This window comes from Sciurus vulgaris (assembly GCF_902686455.1).
Source record: "Sciurus vulgaris genome assembly, chromosome: 2".
Classification (NCBI taxonomy): Eukaryota; Metazoa; Chordata; class Mammalia; order Rodentia; family Sciuridae; genus Sciurus; species Sciurus vulgaris.
Window position 1 is genome coordinate 152,757,026 of NC_136462.1, and position 12,759 is coordinate 152,769,784.

General features: G+C 45.2%; 1 protein-coding gene across 14 annotated transcripts in view; it reads right to left on the bottom strand.

Moving 5' to 3' along the window:
- Positions 1 to 1,046: 1,046 nt before the first annotated feature.
- The window catches only part of ARNT2 (aryl hydrocarbon receptor nuclear translocator 2), a 174,765-nt gene continuing 163,052 nt past the window's right edge, over positions 1,047 to 12,759 (bottom strand). For 11 of the 14 annotated variants that reach the window (XM_079123414.1, XM_079123423.1, XM_079123425.1 and 8 more), the window contains 2 exons: positions 8,376 to 8,512; positions 1,047 to 6,664 (listed from right to left, as the gene is read on the bottom strand). In XM_079123414.1, coding sequence (XP_078979540.1) covers positions 6,566 to 6,664; positions 8,376 to 8,512 — 236 coding nt within the window. In that variant the 3' untranslated portion in view covers positions 1,047 to 6,565. Of the gene's footprint in view, positions 6,665 to 8,345; positions 8,513 to 12,759 lie in introns of all 14 variants that reach the window. The other 3 variants (XM_079123415.1, XM_079123421.1, XM_079123422.1) reach the window with 1 other exon arrangement.

Genomic DNA, 12,759 nt, shown 5'->3' on the forward strand with positions numbered 1-12,759 from the left:
ATGTGGAGACTACCATGGAAATATTTTCATACATCCTTTAAGCATATAAATGAACTCAAATAATTTTATGTGAGTGCAGTGTTATTATATTTGTTTATTTTCATTTTTGCTTACTCTCTCAGCTTGCGAGATTTCCTCCTCTAAACAAAGCCTAATGTGACTATTTTATACATTTTCTATATGTACATATGTATGCGCATACACAACCAACAAACTCACAAATGAACCTACATAATGTGCTTTCATGTTTTATTTAAATAGATTAATATATTTATACTTTTCTGATTATTTCTTTTGTTTATTACTCTATTGAGTACATGATGATAATGGTATTCTCCAATTTTTCATCCTTTTTTAAAATCAGTGGACTTTAATTTACAATTTTCCCCTACTACAAACTTTGACAATAAACATTCTCTAACATATATTTCACTGAGAGGCTCTCTAGAAATGGGATAGTTGACCCAAAGATATGGTTTTATTTAACTGAGTAGATATTGCCACATTACTCTTGAAATCAGTTGTAAAAATTTATATTTTTTACCAAAAAATAAGCAAAAAAGTCCCTTCATGTATATTTTCATTTTTATCAATCCACTGGGGGTGAGAAATTTCATGTCACTGTTACTGTAATTTGCACTTCTCTGTGAGTTTCAGTATCGGCTTTCTGATTTATATTTAATTATTGAATATTTCCATTAAATAGCAGCTTTGAGAAAAATATAACAGGCTCTCATATGCTCATCACTGAGTTGAAACAGCTATTTAACATTTTGAAATAATCACTTCAGATACTTCTTGAATTCCCTGTATTTTCAACCAATACCCCTTCCCTCCACCCCTTTCTTAATGTGTTTAAAGGAATTCAGTCACCCAAGCTATTCCATCTCGTCCTTCTAAGGATAACCATTCTCCAGTAGCATGTATCCACTTAAGATTTTTTCACCTTTCTTTTAGTACATATCTATTAACTTAGAGAACAAAATACTTCCATAATTTGGGCTACAAAAATATGCACGGCATTTTAAACTCAGTGCTGTATTTAAAAAAATTTTTTGCATGCTGCAACAGGTCACTTAAATGCTCCACTAGATTCCTTTGGGTGACTAAATCCCAGTTAATTCATTTCTACTAAAGTAAAGATAGTGTTCTGGGTTTCTCATGATTACCAACAGAGCAAGGACTATCCTTTTATCTGTCTCCTCGTGTATATGTAGGAAGTTTCCTAGAATAGACACTTGGAGTTGGAATCGCTGCACAGGGTTTGTTCGACTTTGGCATCCCTGGATATTGCCACATGCACTGCAGAGTAGTTGTCTTTCTCACCAGCTGGGCAAGACAGCACCTGCTTCCCAAGCCCTGCCCATCCTGTGTGCAAACTCAGGGACACAGGCAGCTCTCTAGTTTTAATTTTGCATTTCCCTTAATTACCAGTGAAATTCAGACTTTTCTAATAGATTTAATGTCTATTCTCGAGTTTCTATGAATTGGCAATTCAAACACTTTGATCATGTATCCATTTTGTTGTATTTTTAAATTAATTTTCAGGAATCCATATATGCTGGATACTACAGTTAGGTCTATAAATTATAAGTTTTCTACTAGTTAAATGACTCTCTTTTACACTTTTTGAGACCTATTTTTTGTGGGGAGGGATGGAACTGGGGACTGAGCCAAGGGGTGCTCTACTACTGAGCTATATTCCTAGTCCTTTTTAAATTTTGAGACATAGTCTTGCTAACTTGATGAGGCTGGCCTTGAACTTGGGATCTTCCCGCCTCAGTCTCTCAAGCAGCTGGGATAAAAGGGGTGTTCCATCACCACCAGTCCTTTTTTTTTAATTGAGTTCAAGCTTATCAATATTTCACTTCATGGTTCATTGTCTCTGCCTGGTTTAAGAAATCCTTCCCTAGCTGGGTATGGTGGCACATGCCTGTAATCTCAACAAATCAGGAGGCTGAGGCAGGAGGATCACAAGTTCTATGCCAGCCTCAGCAACTTAGTGAGATCATAAGTAACTTAGTGAGATTCCTGTCTCAAAATAAAAGAGGGCTGGAAATGTGGCTCAGTGGTTAAGCACTCTGGTGTTCAATCCCCTGTACAAAAAAAACAAAAAAAAGAAAAAAAAAAAAAACTTTCTCTGTTCTGATTTTATAAATATATTTTCCTAGTAATTAGCTACAGAAAAGCTAGGTAATGAGAGGATGCTTAGCTTCATAGGAAACTGTTTGGTATAGCCTCTAAGAGTCTATTCAGTTCAAGGTCACAAAATCGTCTCCTGTGCACACTTTAAATATGTGCGGTTTATTTTGTGTCACCACCAGGCTAAAAAAGCTGTTAAAAAAATTAGAAATACTAGATGTTTGACAGATAAGTATTCAAGTGATTTTAGTTTGCCATTTTGTTAAAATAGCAGAAAATTAGAATTTTAAGTATTTATTAGGGGTTTGAGTATATTAAAATACTAACAACTTTTTGAAGACTTAAAAAAGTAAATATTTCAAGAGGAACACACACACAGGTTTTTGGGGTAAGACCTAACATCGAATCCTTGTTCTAACATTTCCTTCCTGTGTGTTCTTGGATAGATAACTTCTCTGAGTCTTGGTTTTCTACAAACTAGGAATGGTAACCACATATCATAAATCTGATTAAACAAAGAACATTTGCAAAGAAGATTCTAGAGAGCCTGGTACAGAAGCCTAGAATTGTTAGTTTCCATTTCTATCCTATGTAGCTAGACCCCTCAAAGGGTGGTTCTTTAACATACATGTACAGCACACAGTTGAATGACCATGACACAATACAGCCCCAAGGAAGAGGTGAGCTGCAAGATATTCCCAAACTCCAAGGGGCAAATTCTGTGAGAAGTTCAATGCAAAGCTGTCCTGGACCACAGGTTGTTCAGAGCAAAGTCATTTTTATTGTAATGAAAATTTAAAAGGCAATTACATTAGTTATACATATACATAACCGACTTAATAACTGTTAGTCATAGAGAACATTCAAGAAATACAAATGATTTATCCACAGCACAGTTCACATCCATAAGAAGAAAGGTTAAAGGACAGATGATTAAGTGCTTAATGTCCACTAAAGCCTGCTTGTGGAATCTTTCTTTTTTAAGAAAACAGATTGTTAGAAGCAACCTGCCCACTCCTGTGCAGCCTTGAAAACCCCATTTTGTTTGTCAGTGTCCCACAGACTTTGGCTAGTTGTCTGGCCATAAAACCAGCTCTGGCCACAAGACCCAGGCACACACTTACATGTGTGTGTGCACCCTCAAGTGAGGCTCTTCAAGCTGTCCAGGGTCCAGGCAGTGGAGGAGGAGGAGGAGGTGGACAGAAAGGTGGCTCATGGCTCCTCAGTGCACAGGATTCACTAGCCACAGGGGAGCATGGATCCCTGGTAAGATAGGACACAGCAACGTAATGACCAAACACCTTTCTGCTAATGCTAAGGGTGTTTCTAGTCTGACTTGTTACTGCTAGAGTTGTTGGGTAACTGGCTTGTTCTTGTTTATGGGGACAGGTCATGACTGTTAAGAAGCAGGTAGCCCAGACAGGTGAATGATCTCTGTTCTCACAGAGCTCATCAACTGGCTGAAGAACTGCAGGCAGGGAGAGAGCAACTAATTTTCCTGGAGCCTGCCTCATCTCTTGGTTAAATTGACTGACTAGGAGCACCAATATCTGTAAGCTTGACTAATCTGGGGAACACACAGTTGCTTCTTTGACACAGAACATTTAAGCTCCCTGGTGTAAGTTCCATTAACTTTAATAATCCTTCCATCCCTGCTATTTGCAATACTTACTATTCCTGACAAAAGAAGGGTGTGTTGGAAAGTAGAGAAGGTGGCTGTAATGGCTCTTTTGTTTCCTGAAACCAACATTAAAAGCAAAGCTAGGAAGGAGTGACACATAGGCAGAATATTCTAGAACCATTCTTGGCCACTCCCACAAGTCATCGTGCAGTCTTGGTGGAGTCTCAGTATGGTTGCATTTGTGCCCTTGAAGCAGCTTAGGAAGCCACTGCATGGTCCCTTTCTCTGGAAAACCTACTACTTGCTTAGGTAAGGAAAGCAAGCTTAAAGGCTAGCAGCAAGTCTGCTGGGAAGGGAAGGTTGGTTCTATTCAATCATAATGTTTCAGTCACCTCCTAGGAATAAAAACTTTGTTGGCTACCCCCTAAATTCCTGATCAAGGGAGAAAAGTAGATGCAGGGTCACCAGGAGGAAGGATCCTTTATTTCTTCAATGTCCCCTCAGTGCCAAGAAATAGTCATGGCCAAGGTGTTCACCTCTGGTGGGCACCTGAGAAAATTCCCTGATTTCCCTCTGAAAAACAAGGCAAAAACAAACATAAGACCCCTAAACTCATGAAGTTACAAGCCAAAGGCCACATGAAGTGTATTTTTCACTTCATTGTAAAACACTTCTTTGCTCCAAAAGCTATTTTTGTGTCTTTTTTGGAGACAATCATGCTCACGGCTAGGGCAAGTTTGATGATGTTAGGGCACAAGGGGTAGCAGGGAAGCCTCTGGGTTGGTGCCAGTTCCTCATGCACCTACACTTAGGACCAGTCACCATCATCTACATAAGGGTTAAGAGCCACTGCAGAAACTATAGTCAGGGCTCCATCAGTCTTAAAACCGAGGCTGGTTACTGGTCTTGTATTGGGTGATGTTGGGCTTTCCAGGTGAAGTTCAACAGAAACACAGGGCACATGGATCTCTCTGGATGCCAGACAGGCTGCAGTATAACATAGGATCTTCAAAGTACCAAAGCAATTCTCCCCCTAGCTCCTTCCTGCATGCTGGATTTACTCTGCTTTCAGGCAGCCTAGAACCAATGCCAGAATCCACAGGCAGGGGCAATGAGTTGTTTCTGAGCATTGTACCACTAAACAGTGCCTGTGAGAGGTTCCCAAGGGGACCCTGGAGGGACCCACCAGGGTTTTCTCACAAGGTGGGCCCCTGCACCTGTGGACTTGTGTCGTTTCTCTCTCACATGGGCATCAGTGGATTGACTGATGGGGATGAGAAAAGATGGACAGGAAAAGAAGGAAATACAGAAGGCTAAGAGAGTCCTTGCCCATGAAAAATGTATGGGAGGAAACAGGAACGTGAAAAGTGGGGGATGGAGTCCTAAACTCATCTCCTCAAATCTGAGTTCAGGGGTCACCCAGGTAGAAGCTTCTAGAAGACATATCACATTCCTGTCTTGAGACCACCAGAGGAATTCAGGACCCTGGCAGACATGTGACAGGATCAGAGTTGGAATCAGAACCAGAGCCTGAATCTTCTGCCTCACAGACATGTATCATGTCCCTCCCAAGGTACTGCTGTACCTGCTGCCAAGCGAAGTTCAGAGGCTCAGGTGGCCAGGAGGAAAGTGGTCTAGGGTGCACTTCTCCACACAGGCATTGGTCCCAAGCTTCCTCCAGGTCACTGAGCAGAATGTGGCATGGGACCTGATGAGGCTGGGATCCTGCCCCTGCCATCCACACCTGTATGCCTCTGTGACCTCGAGGTGTGCCTTCCTGCAGGTTCTGGATGGGGAAAAGCTCCCTCTCCCAATGGAGCAGGGCTGGAGGCAGCTATATGGAATTGGAAGCATGTGTTCAAGCCTAGTGGGAAGGGCAAGCACTCCTATGAGGTTCCAGGAGAAGGGCAGGGTTGGTTCCTCTAAAAGGAGGGGCTTGGATCTACAGCAGGCATGTAGTCCAAGAACTGACCTATTAAAGTAAGTAGGTCTCCAGCACTGGCTCCTTGTGACACTACTGAAGGGCCAGCCTGCTGAGTCCTGCCAGTTTGTCCAGCTTCCAGGCCCCAGGATGAGCATCCTCCTATCAGGGTGCTCCTAAGCTTGGGGATGGGGGCCACTTGTTTCAGTTCTCACGCTCACTACAGACTTTGGATTCTATACACTCACTCTGGCCACACACGTTGGACACGAGGCACAACATATTCATTATGACAGAAAGTTCATGTCTCACTGCACAAAGTAAATATGTCCCACAGCACAACAGGCACACAGACAGATTAGCAGAGCTGAAGGGCGTCCACTCTGCGTCCTTGTGCCACTTGGCTCCAGTGCACAGAACAAAGGCTTGGCATCCTTCTGGCCTCTTCTTCCAAACCCTGAGCCCCACCCAGCCACAGTAGTGAAAAGCAAGAAATGTGATTCAGCACCCGCAGCCGGTGTGATGGTATGCTGATAGCTCTAGGCATTGACTGAACTTTTTATGTGAGTAAATGATCTAGTAAGAGACTATTCACAACTGAATTTAAGGACCCAATAGGCTCACCTCCTAAGCACACACGGATAAAATACAATAAATACAACCAGTTCCCAAACATATAGCAGGGCCCCTGGTCAGTGGCTGAGAAGCCATGGCTGTGGATTAGAGCTGAGTGATGCTGTGCCTAGGGAATGTGGGAGTGAGGGGCTTTTGGTGGGGGGTCCTGCATCAGGGCAAGCCAGGCTAGGGGGGCCCCATTCACATGGGCAATGATGTCACAGCTTGGGTAGCACTCTACAGTGGGAGCCTCACTCTGCCCGCAGTTACTCAGAAAATGGTGGGAACATGCCCAGGTCAGCAAAGTCTTCGATATTATAGTTGCCAGTCCCCTGGGTGGGATCTCCTGGCATTGGCAGCATGTCCTGCAGGAGAGAAGAGAAGAAAGCCATGGGGCAGTCAGGTTCTCTGCCCGTGGACTGGGTACGTCCCAGGAGCCCAGCCTGACACTCACCCTCACAGCCATCTCTCTAATGGATAGCCCAGGAATACTCCCCAACCTTCCAAGGTATGCTCTGCAGGGATCCTCGAATGCCTGAGACCCTAGGAAATTGTTCTCCCCAGGGAGCTGCCATGCCAGCAGGTAAACAGCAATAGGACACAACTTTGTACATCTAACATGGAGCCAGAGAAAGAGGGTGAGCCCCACTGGTGGAGACAACCCAGCCTGGCACCAAGCAAAGTACAAATTATTGTAATGTGACAGAAATGCTATGCAGCCTAAGGGTGAGTGGAGAGATCTGTGGCCTGTATTCACTGTGTGTAGCAGATTTCAGCTTAAACAAGTCCTTCAAGTTTTCTGGACCTCACACTACCCACCCAGAATAGAGGAGTAACAACATCTCAATTCCTTATGGTATATGTCCCATTGTGTTATTAAATCTCAAGCTCATGTAATACTGCATGAGAAAAGAATTCTGTGGACAAATAAGTTTGGGAAACAAGGCATACTTTGCCTACCTCCTAGAAATCCACAGTCCTCACTGGTATAATAAAGGTTCTGATAAGCCCTGTAAGAAAGAAACTGAATAATTTTGTTTAACCAGTGTTTCATAAACTTATTTGACCACGAATTCTTTTAACAGGGTGACCTTGAAGACCCCCATTAGGAAATTCCATTTTGTGCTAGGAGGTATAAGGGGGGCAAAGGTTGGGGCCTTACAGGAGGAAGAAGGGCAGTCATAGTAGGTAAGGGGACACAAGGGAAGGGCTGGAGTAGGTACTCCTCTGCATGCTGAATAATATGTTGCCCCTTGGAATCCTGAGCAATACCTGGGCTCTAGACCTGTTTCTGTGAGGATGCTGCTTGACCTGGTAGGAAGAAGCTTGTGATGAGGGTGAGGGTAAATGGAGCACTGACTCTTGAGAAGCCTCCCGTGCTGTGGTTCCTGCCCCCAGCCCTGCTCTGCAGGCAGGACAGGGCAGGGCAGGGCTCTGGGGCCCTACAGGGAGTCCCTGGGTTCTGGTTGCAAGGATCTGGTGGGATGGGCCTCACTGTGGGTAGAGGGGGAATCAATGCACTCAGAACCTCCCATAAAAACAATTCTGGCTGAAAGCAGAGTTGAGGGAACTGTAAGATCCCAGGTGCTTCTAGCCAGTGGGCAGCACTCTGCGCCTACACCAAGAGGGGAGCTGAGCCAGGACCAGCCTGGTACTAGGGCAAGGCCCTGGAGAGGGATATCTCCCTGTCCTGGGTACAGGCTGGTGAGGAGTAGTCAGGGCAGCCAAAAGTAAGGAAAGCCCACAGGGTAGACATGAACCCAGCACCAGGACCAGCCTTCTGCTTATGTGCCTCTATGGGGCAGCTCTCAGCAGGGGTAGGGAGGAATCTCTAATTGTAGCCTCCTCTTGTGTGCCTCAGTTCAAAGGCTGCAGGCCCCTTCCCCTCCCTGAGTGCACTGCAGTTTCTGGTTGGACAGGATGGGACCTTCTACTCCTGGACCCCCATCTAACCCCAGGCCAGGCTAGAACTCACGCTGGCTAGCGGGTGGGCGGTGATGCGGCAGAGACTGAGGGGGAAAGGAAGCAGAGAGAAGGCGCCGGTACCTACGAGAAGGCGGTGCTCGCTCGATTTACCTGGAACACTTCAGTCTGACCGGGCTGCTGGTGGGAGTGCTGCTCACCGCTCTGCTGGCCGTGGTGCTGGCTCTGCCACTGTGACCAGACTTCCGAGGGCCTCCCCTGGAACTGCCCGCTACTTTGTCCACTCTCAGCTGAAAGAGCCGATGTACACTTCTTTAAAAGTCATCCCTGGTTTCATGAGACTTAAGAACTATTGCAGGTCCAAGGGCCCCACATTCTTGGGGACACGTTCACTTTCCTATCTTTCTTCCTCTGACTGACAGATAAGATGAATGGATAAAAGGCCTGGGACCTCTCCAGAATGGTGCAGGAGCTTAGCTAGAGGGGGTTCTCCCTGAAAACCACCTGCCAAGTGACTAGATGCTCCAAGTCTTGGAGCCCTCTGTTCCGTTGTGGCTGCTCATGAGGGTGCTCATCTGGATTCTAGGCACACGAGGGACTGGCAGTGTGGGCTGGAGAGTCCCTCTCGCTAGCCTGTGAAGGCAGACGCAGATTTCTGGACTCCTGGACTGCCCTCTATCCATGGGCTGCTCTCTCACCTGGCCTACTAGGGAAGAGGCTCACCTCACAGCTGCCTTCACAGTCACCAAGCTGTACCACTGCTCCTGCTGCAGGGCAAAGCCACCCAGTCCCATTCCCTGTAGCTCTCTGCCAAGTGTTCCTCAGCATCTCAGTATTTCTTAGTTTGTTTGAGAAGGAAGGAATTTGAGTACTCTCACATGGGAAGATAAAGCTTCTCTGTGGAATCAGCAAAATTACTTTATAAATGAGAGCCACTTTGCTTCCTGATACAGTTTACTAAAAATACCCAACAGGAAAACAGAAAATAAGCAGAATTTTCTCTAAAACATTTTAAAGATTCAACCAAAGAGAAATCTTAAGAAAAAATGAACTTTTCATTTACTTTTTTTTTTTTTTTTGCAGTACTGGGGATTGAATCCAAGGTCTTACACATGCTAGGCAAGAGCTCCACCACTGAGTTACATCTCCAGCCTGAAAAAGTACCCTTTAAAAAGGTTATCTTAAGGTATATCAAAAACCTTAGGAACCCCTCTTGTCACCCCCAGTGTCAACCATACAGGAACATTGTGCATTGTGGAGAAAAAGGTGCTCTGTCAAGCTCTGGACTGAGCCCATCTTTTTTTTTTTTTTTGGGGGGGGGTACTGGGGATTGAACCCAGGAGCACTTTACCACTGAGCTATGTCCCCAGTCCTTTTTATTTTGAGACAGGGTCTTACTAAGTTGCCGAGGCTGGTCTTGAACTTGTAATCCTCTTGCCTTGGACTCCCAAATCTCTGGGATTATAGGTGTGCATCACTAGCTCAGTTCTATCTTGCCCCATCTTTCTTTTTCCAGTGGCCATCCCAAATTACAGACAAACTTCACCTACCCACCCCCAGCCTGGGTGCCTGGCTAATGTGAGGTGAGATCCAGGGAGAAGACTACCTCTCTCCCTCTCTCACACACATTTCTATACTTACTGCCTGACACAAAAAAGGGCTTTAATACAACATGTAAGTTCCCTGTAGCACCTTGCCACTTGTGGTTTTCAAACTGTGCATGATGAGAATAGTTGGCAAGGAGTACTATACAATCCAGGCAGGTACATTCCCTTCTTCAGCATAAGAGGAAATGGAGTCTACTGTGCATAGAGGATTGTGCTATAAGAATAGGCATCTGGCAATCTGAAATGTCTTTTCCTAAGACTCCCAAACTAAACTCAAGAACCAGAAGAAACTCTAAAAGTCGAGAATTTGCTGTTCAATTGCAAGTTTAAGACCAGCCTGGAAACTTAGCAAGACCCTGTCTCAACATATAAAATAAACAGGGCTGGGGGTGTAGCTCAGTAGTAGAGCATCCCTGGTTTCAATCCACAGTACTTAAAAAAAAAAAAAAAAAAGTGTAGAATTAGCTATGGGTAGACAACAGGCATGGTTCACAACTGTGCTAAATTAAACGAGCAGCTAGGGTTCCGACTTGACAGGCACTGGTCTAGAGCCTCAGAGGCTAGACACAACCTGGTCCACGGTTACTTGGTGGGAGGGTGGATGTGCACTGTGGGCACCTCTGCTGTGGGATGCCCAGGGCAGACTGTGGAATGTCCTCAGGTGTTGAGGGAGAGAACTGCCTGCAGGTCTGCACTGGGGTGCTACTTCAGCAGGGTCTCCTGCTGAACACTGCCCATCACGATTCAATGTCTACAACCCTTCCTGACAGCTGTGTGTCAACCTTGCTATCCCACTGCCATCCAATGACTAAAGACACACACACACACACACACACACACACACACACACACACACACACACACGACATCTTCTTGCTTTTCCCTTCTCCTCAGCCCAGGCCATTATGCATTGCCACAATCAATCCAATAGGCATTCAGAGTTCTCATTCTTCTTGATCTTTCTCAAATATTCAACATTCTCCTGCTCTTTTTGGTAATATTCTATTGACTTCCCAAGCCTACCATTGATTTTAGTTCTACTACCCCTTATAGGGTTCCTTCCCTCCCATCAGCAGGCAAGTTGGGAGCAACCTTTTCTATTCCACACACCGACATTTCACTTATCATGTGGCAAATATTTCATGAACACATCTCCTGACACAGGCTCCATGTGACACTGCACACACTAGAGAACAAGAATGCTTCTATCTTGAGGAGCTTCCAGCATGGCTAGAAGAGTGAGCAGGCAGTTCTACAGAGAGTTGCTATCAAGGATAAGAACCCTCAGATGGTATCTTAGTCATGGTAAGAAGGAAAGGCTTTGTGGAGATCTCAGAAATTATTAGCTAGCCAGGTGTAGGGCTTGGAGGAGGGGTTGAAAAGAATTCCAGACACAAGGATCAGTCTGTTCAAAGGTCTGAGAGTGAAAGAGGATGACATCATCCAGGTTTCCACAGGTGGCTCAGGATAGATGAGAACTGTGGAACCAAGCAGGTGACAAGAGATGAGGCTGCAGGGTGAGCCAGGGGTCAGGTGTGACCACCAGTGTGACTGATTTTGAGGGTAACAGACAAACACTGGAAGTTTCAAAGCTTGGGTGCAGCACACATAGATTTGTAACTTCAGTGGGTGAGTGGACAATATGAGAGGGAAAAAGACAAGTTAAGAAAGGGATGGAGCAGACAGGAGGAGACAGAAGGAGATCAATGAGGAAGAGGTTGCTATACCAATCCTTGCAAGAGAGATGGTCACTTAAGGTATGGAACATAAGCAGGCTGGAGAGAAGTGGATGGATCTTAAGGTAGGATGGTGGAGGTACCTAGACTTATGGATTGCTAACTGAACTGGCTGCACCGAGGGGTGAGAGTGGGAGGCACTTAGGGTGACAAAATCAAGCTTCTGGTGGTAACTGCCATCCTGGCTTCTCTCCTGAGTTATGGATTCATCTGTCTGTGCCTGGGCCTTATGACTGAGTAGTATCAAAAACAATTTCAACTCTTACTGCTTAAAGTGATCATGTCTTCTCCTCCTATACCCCAGAGCAGAAGACTAGGACTGTCACCATCTCCTTTCTCTCAATACTTCATGTCCAGTAATGAGGGTCTGTTAAGTTCCCACCTATGTAAAAATCATCTCTCAACTTCCACCTTCTTTCTTCCCATCCCACTGCCACGACAGTGCTCCGAAGTTATGCCTGCACTTAGTGCTCCCAGCTCCTGATGCTGTCCCAAAGCAGTGTCCACTGCTTACAAAATGCTGGATGGTTCACCATTGTTGTGCAGGAAAGCACTCAGCCTCAAGTATTCCTGAAGGAGATGACCTCAAAAGAGTGACTTGAGGGATGAGTCCACCAGCCATGGGACAGGGCAGTTAAGGGATATTGAAAAGTTGTTTTGCTACTGGAAGTGGTTGCTTTTCCCCCATAAATTGGATAAGTGACCTCTCTGACTAGATGATGAGCATGAACTTCATTGACCCTCCTGGATGATAGCACTGTGGATTTTTAGCCTAAGTATGACCAATTGCAGTGAAGACGGATGGCCGGCAGGGGCTACACATGGCCTGCTCCCAAAATACACATGCATTTTTCTAGACAAAAACCCATTGTCTCCCAACATCCTTGTGTTATATTATTGTTCTGAAAGCCCCCATAAGCTGGGTTCTAGCCATACTATTTCTTCTGGTCTTTGGCTTTGTGAGCTGGCTAGGCTGCTTTGCCCTGGCTGGATATGTGGGCCATTGCCAGGTCCGGTGCCTAGATGGGTCATTATTGCTGCTACCCTTGAGATAGCCGGGTGGGCTTGCAGACCACAGGTTAGATCTTGAGGAACTTTTGGATTCCTAGATTACAGGAACAGACATGACAACCTCCTTTTCCCTGTGAGATTCAGTTGATTTGGAAGTTGCTCTGCAGCAATTCAAATCTCATT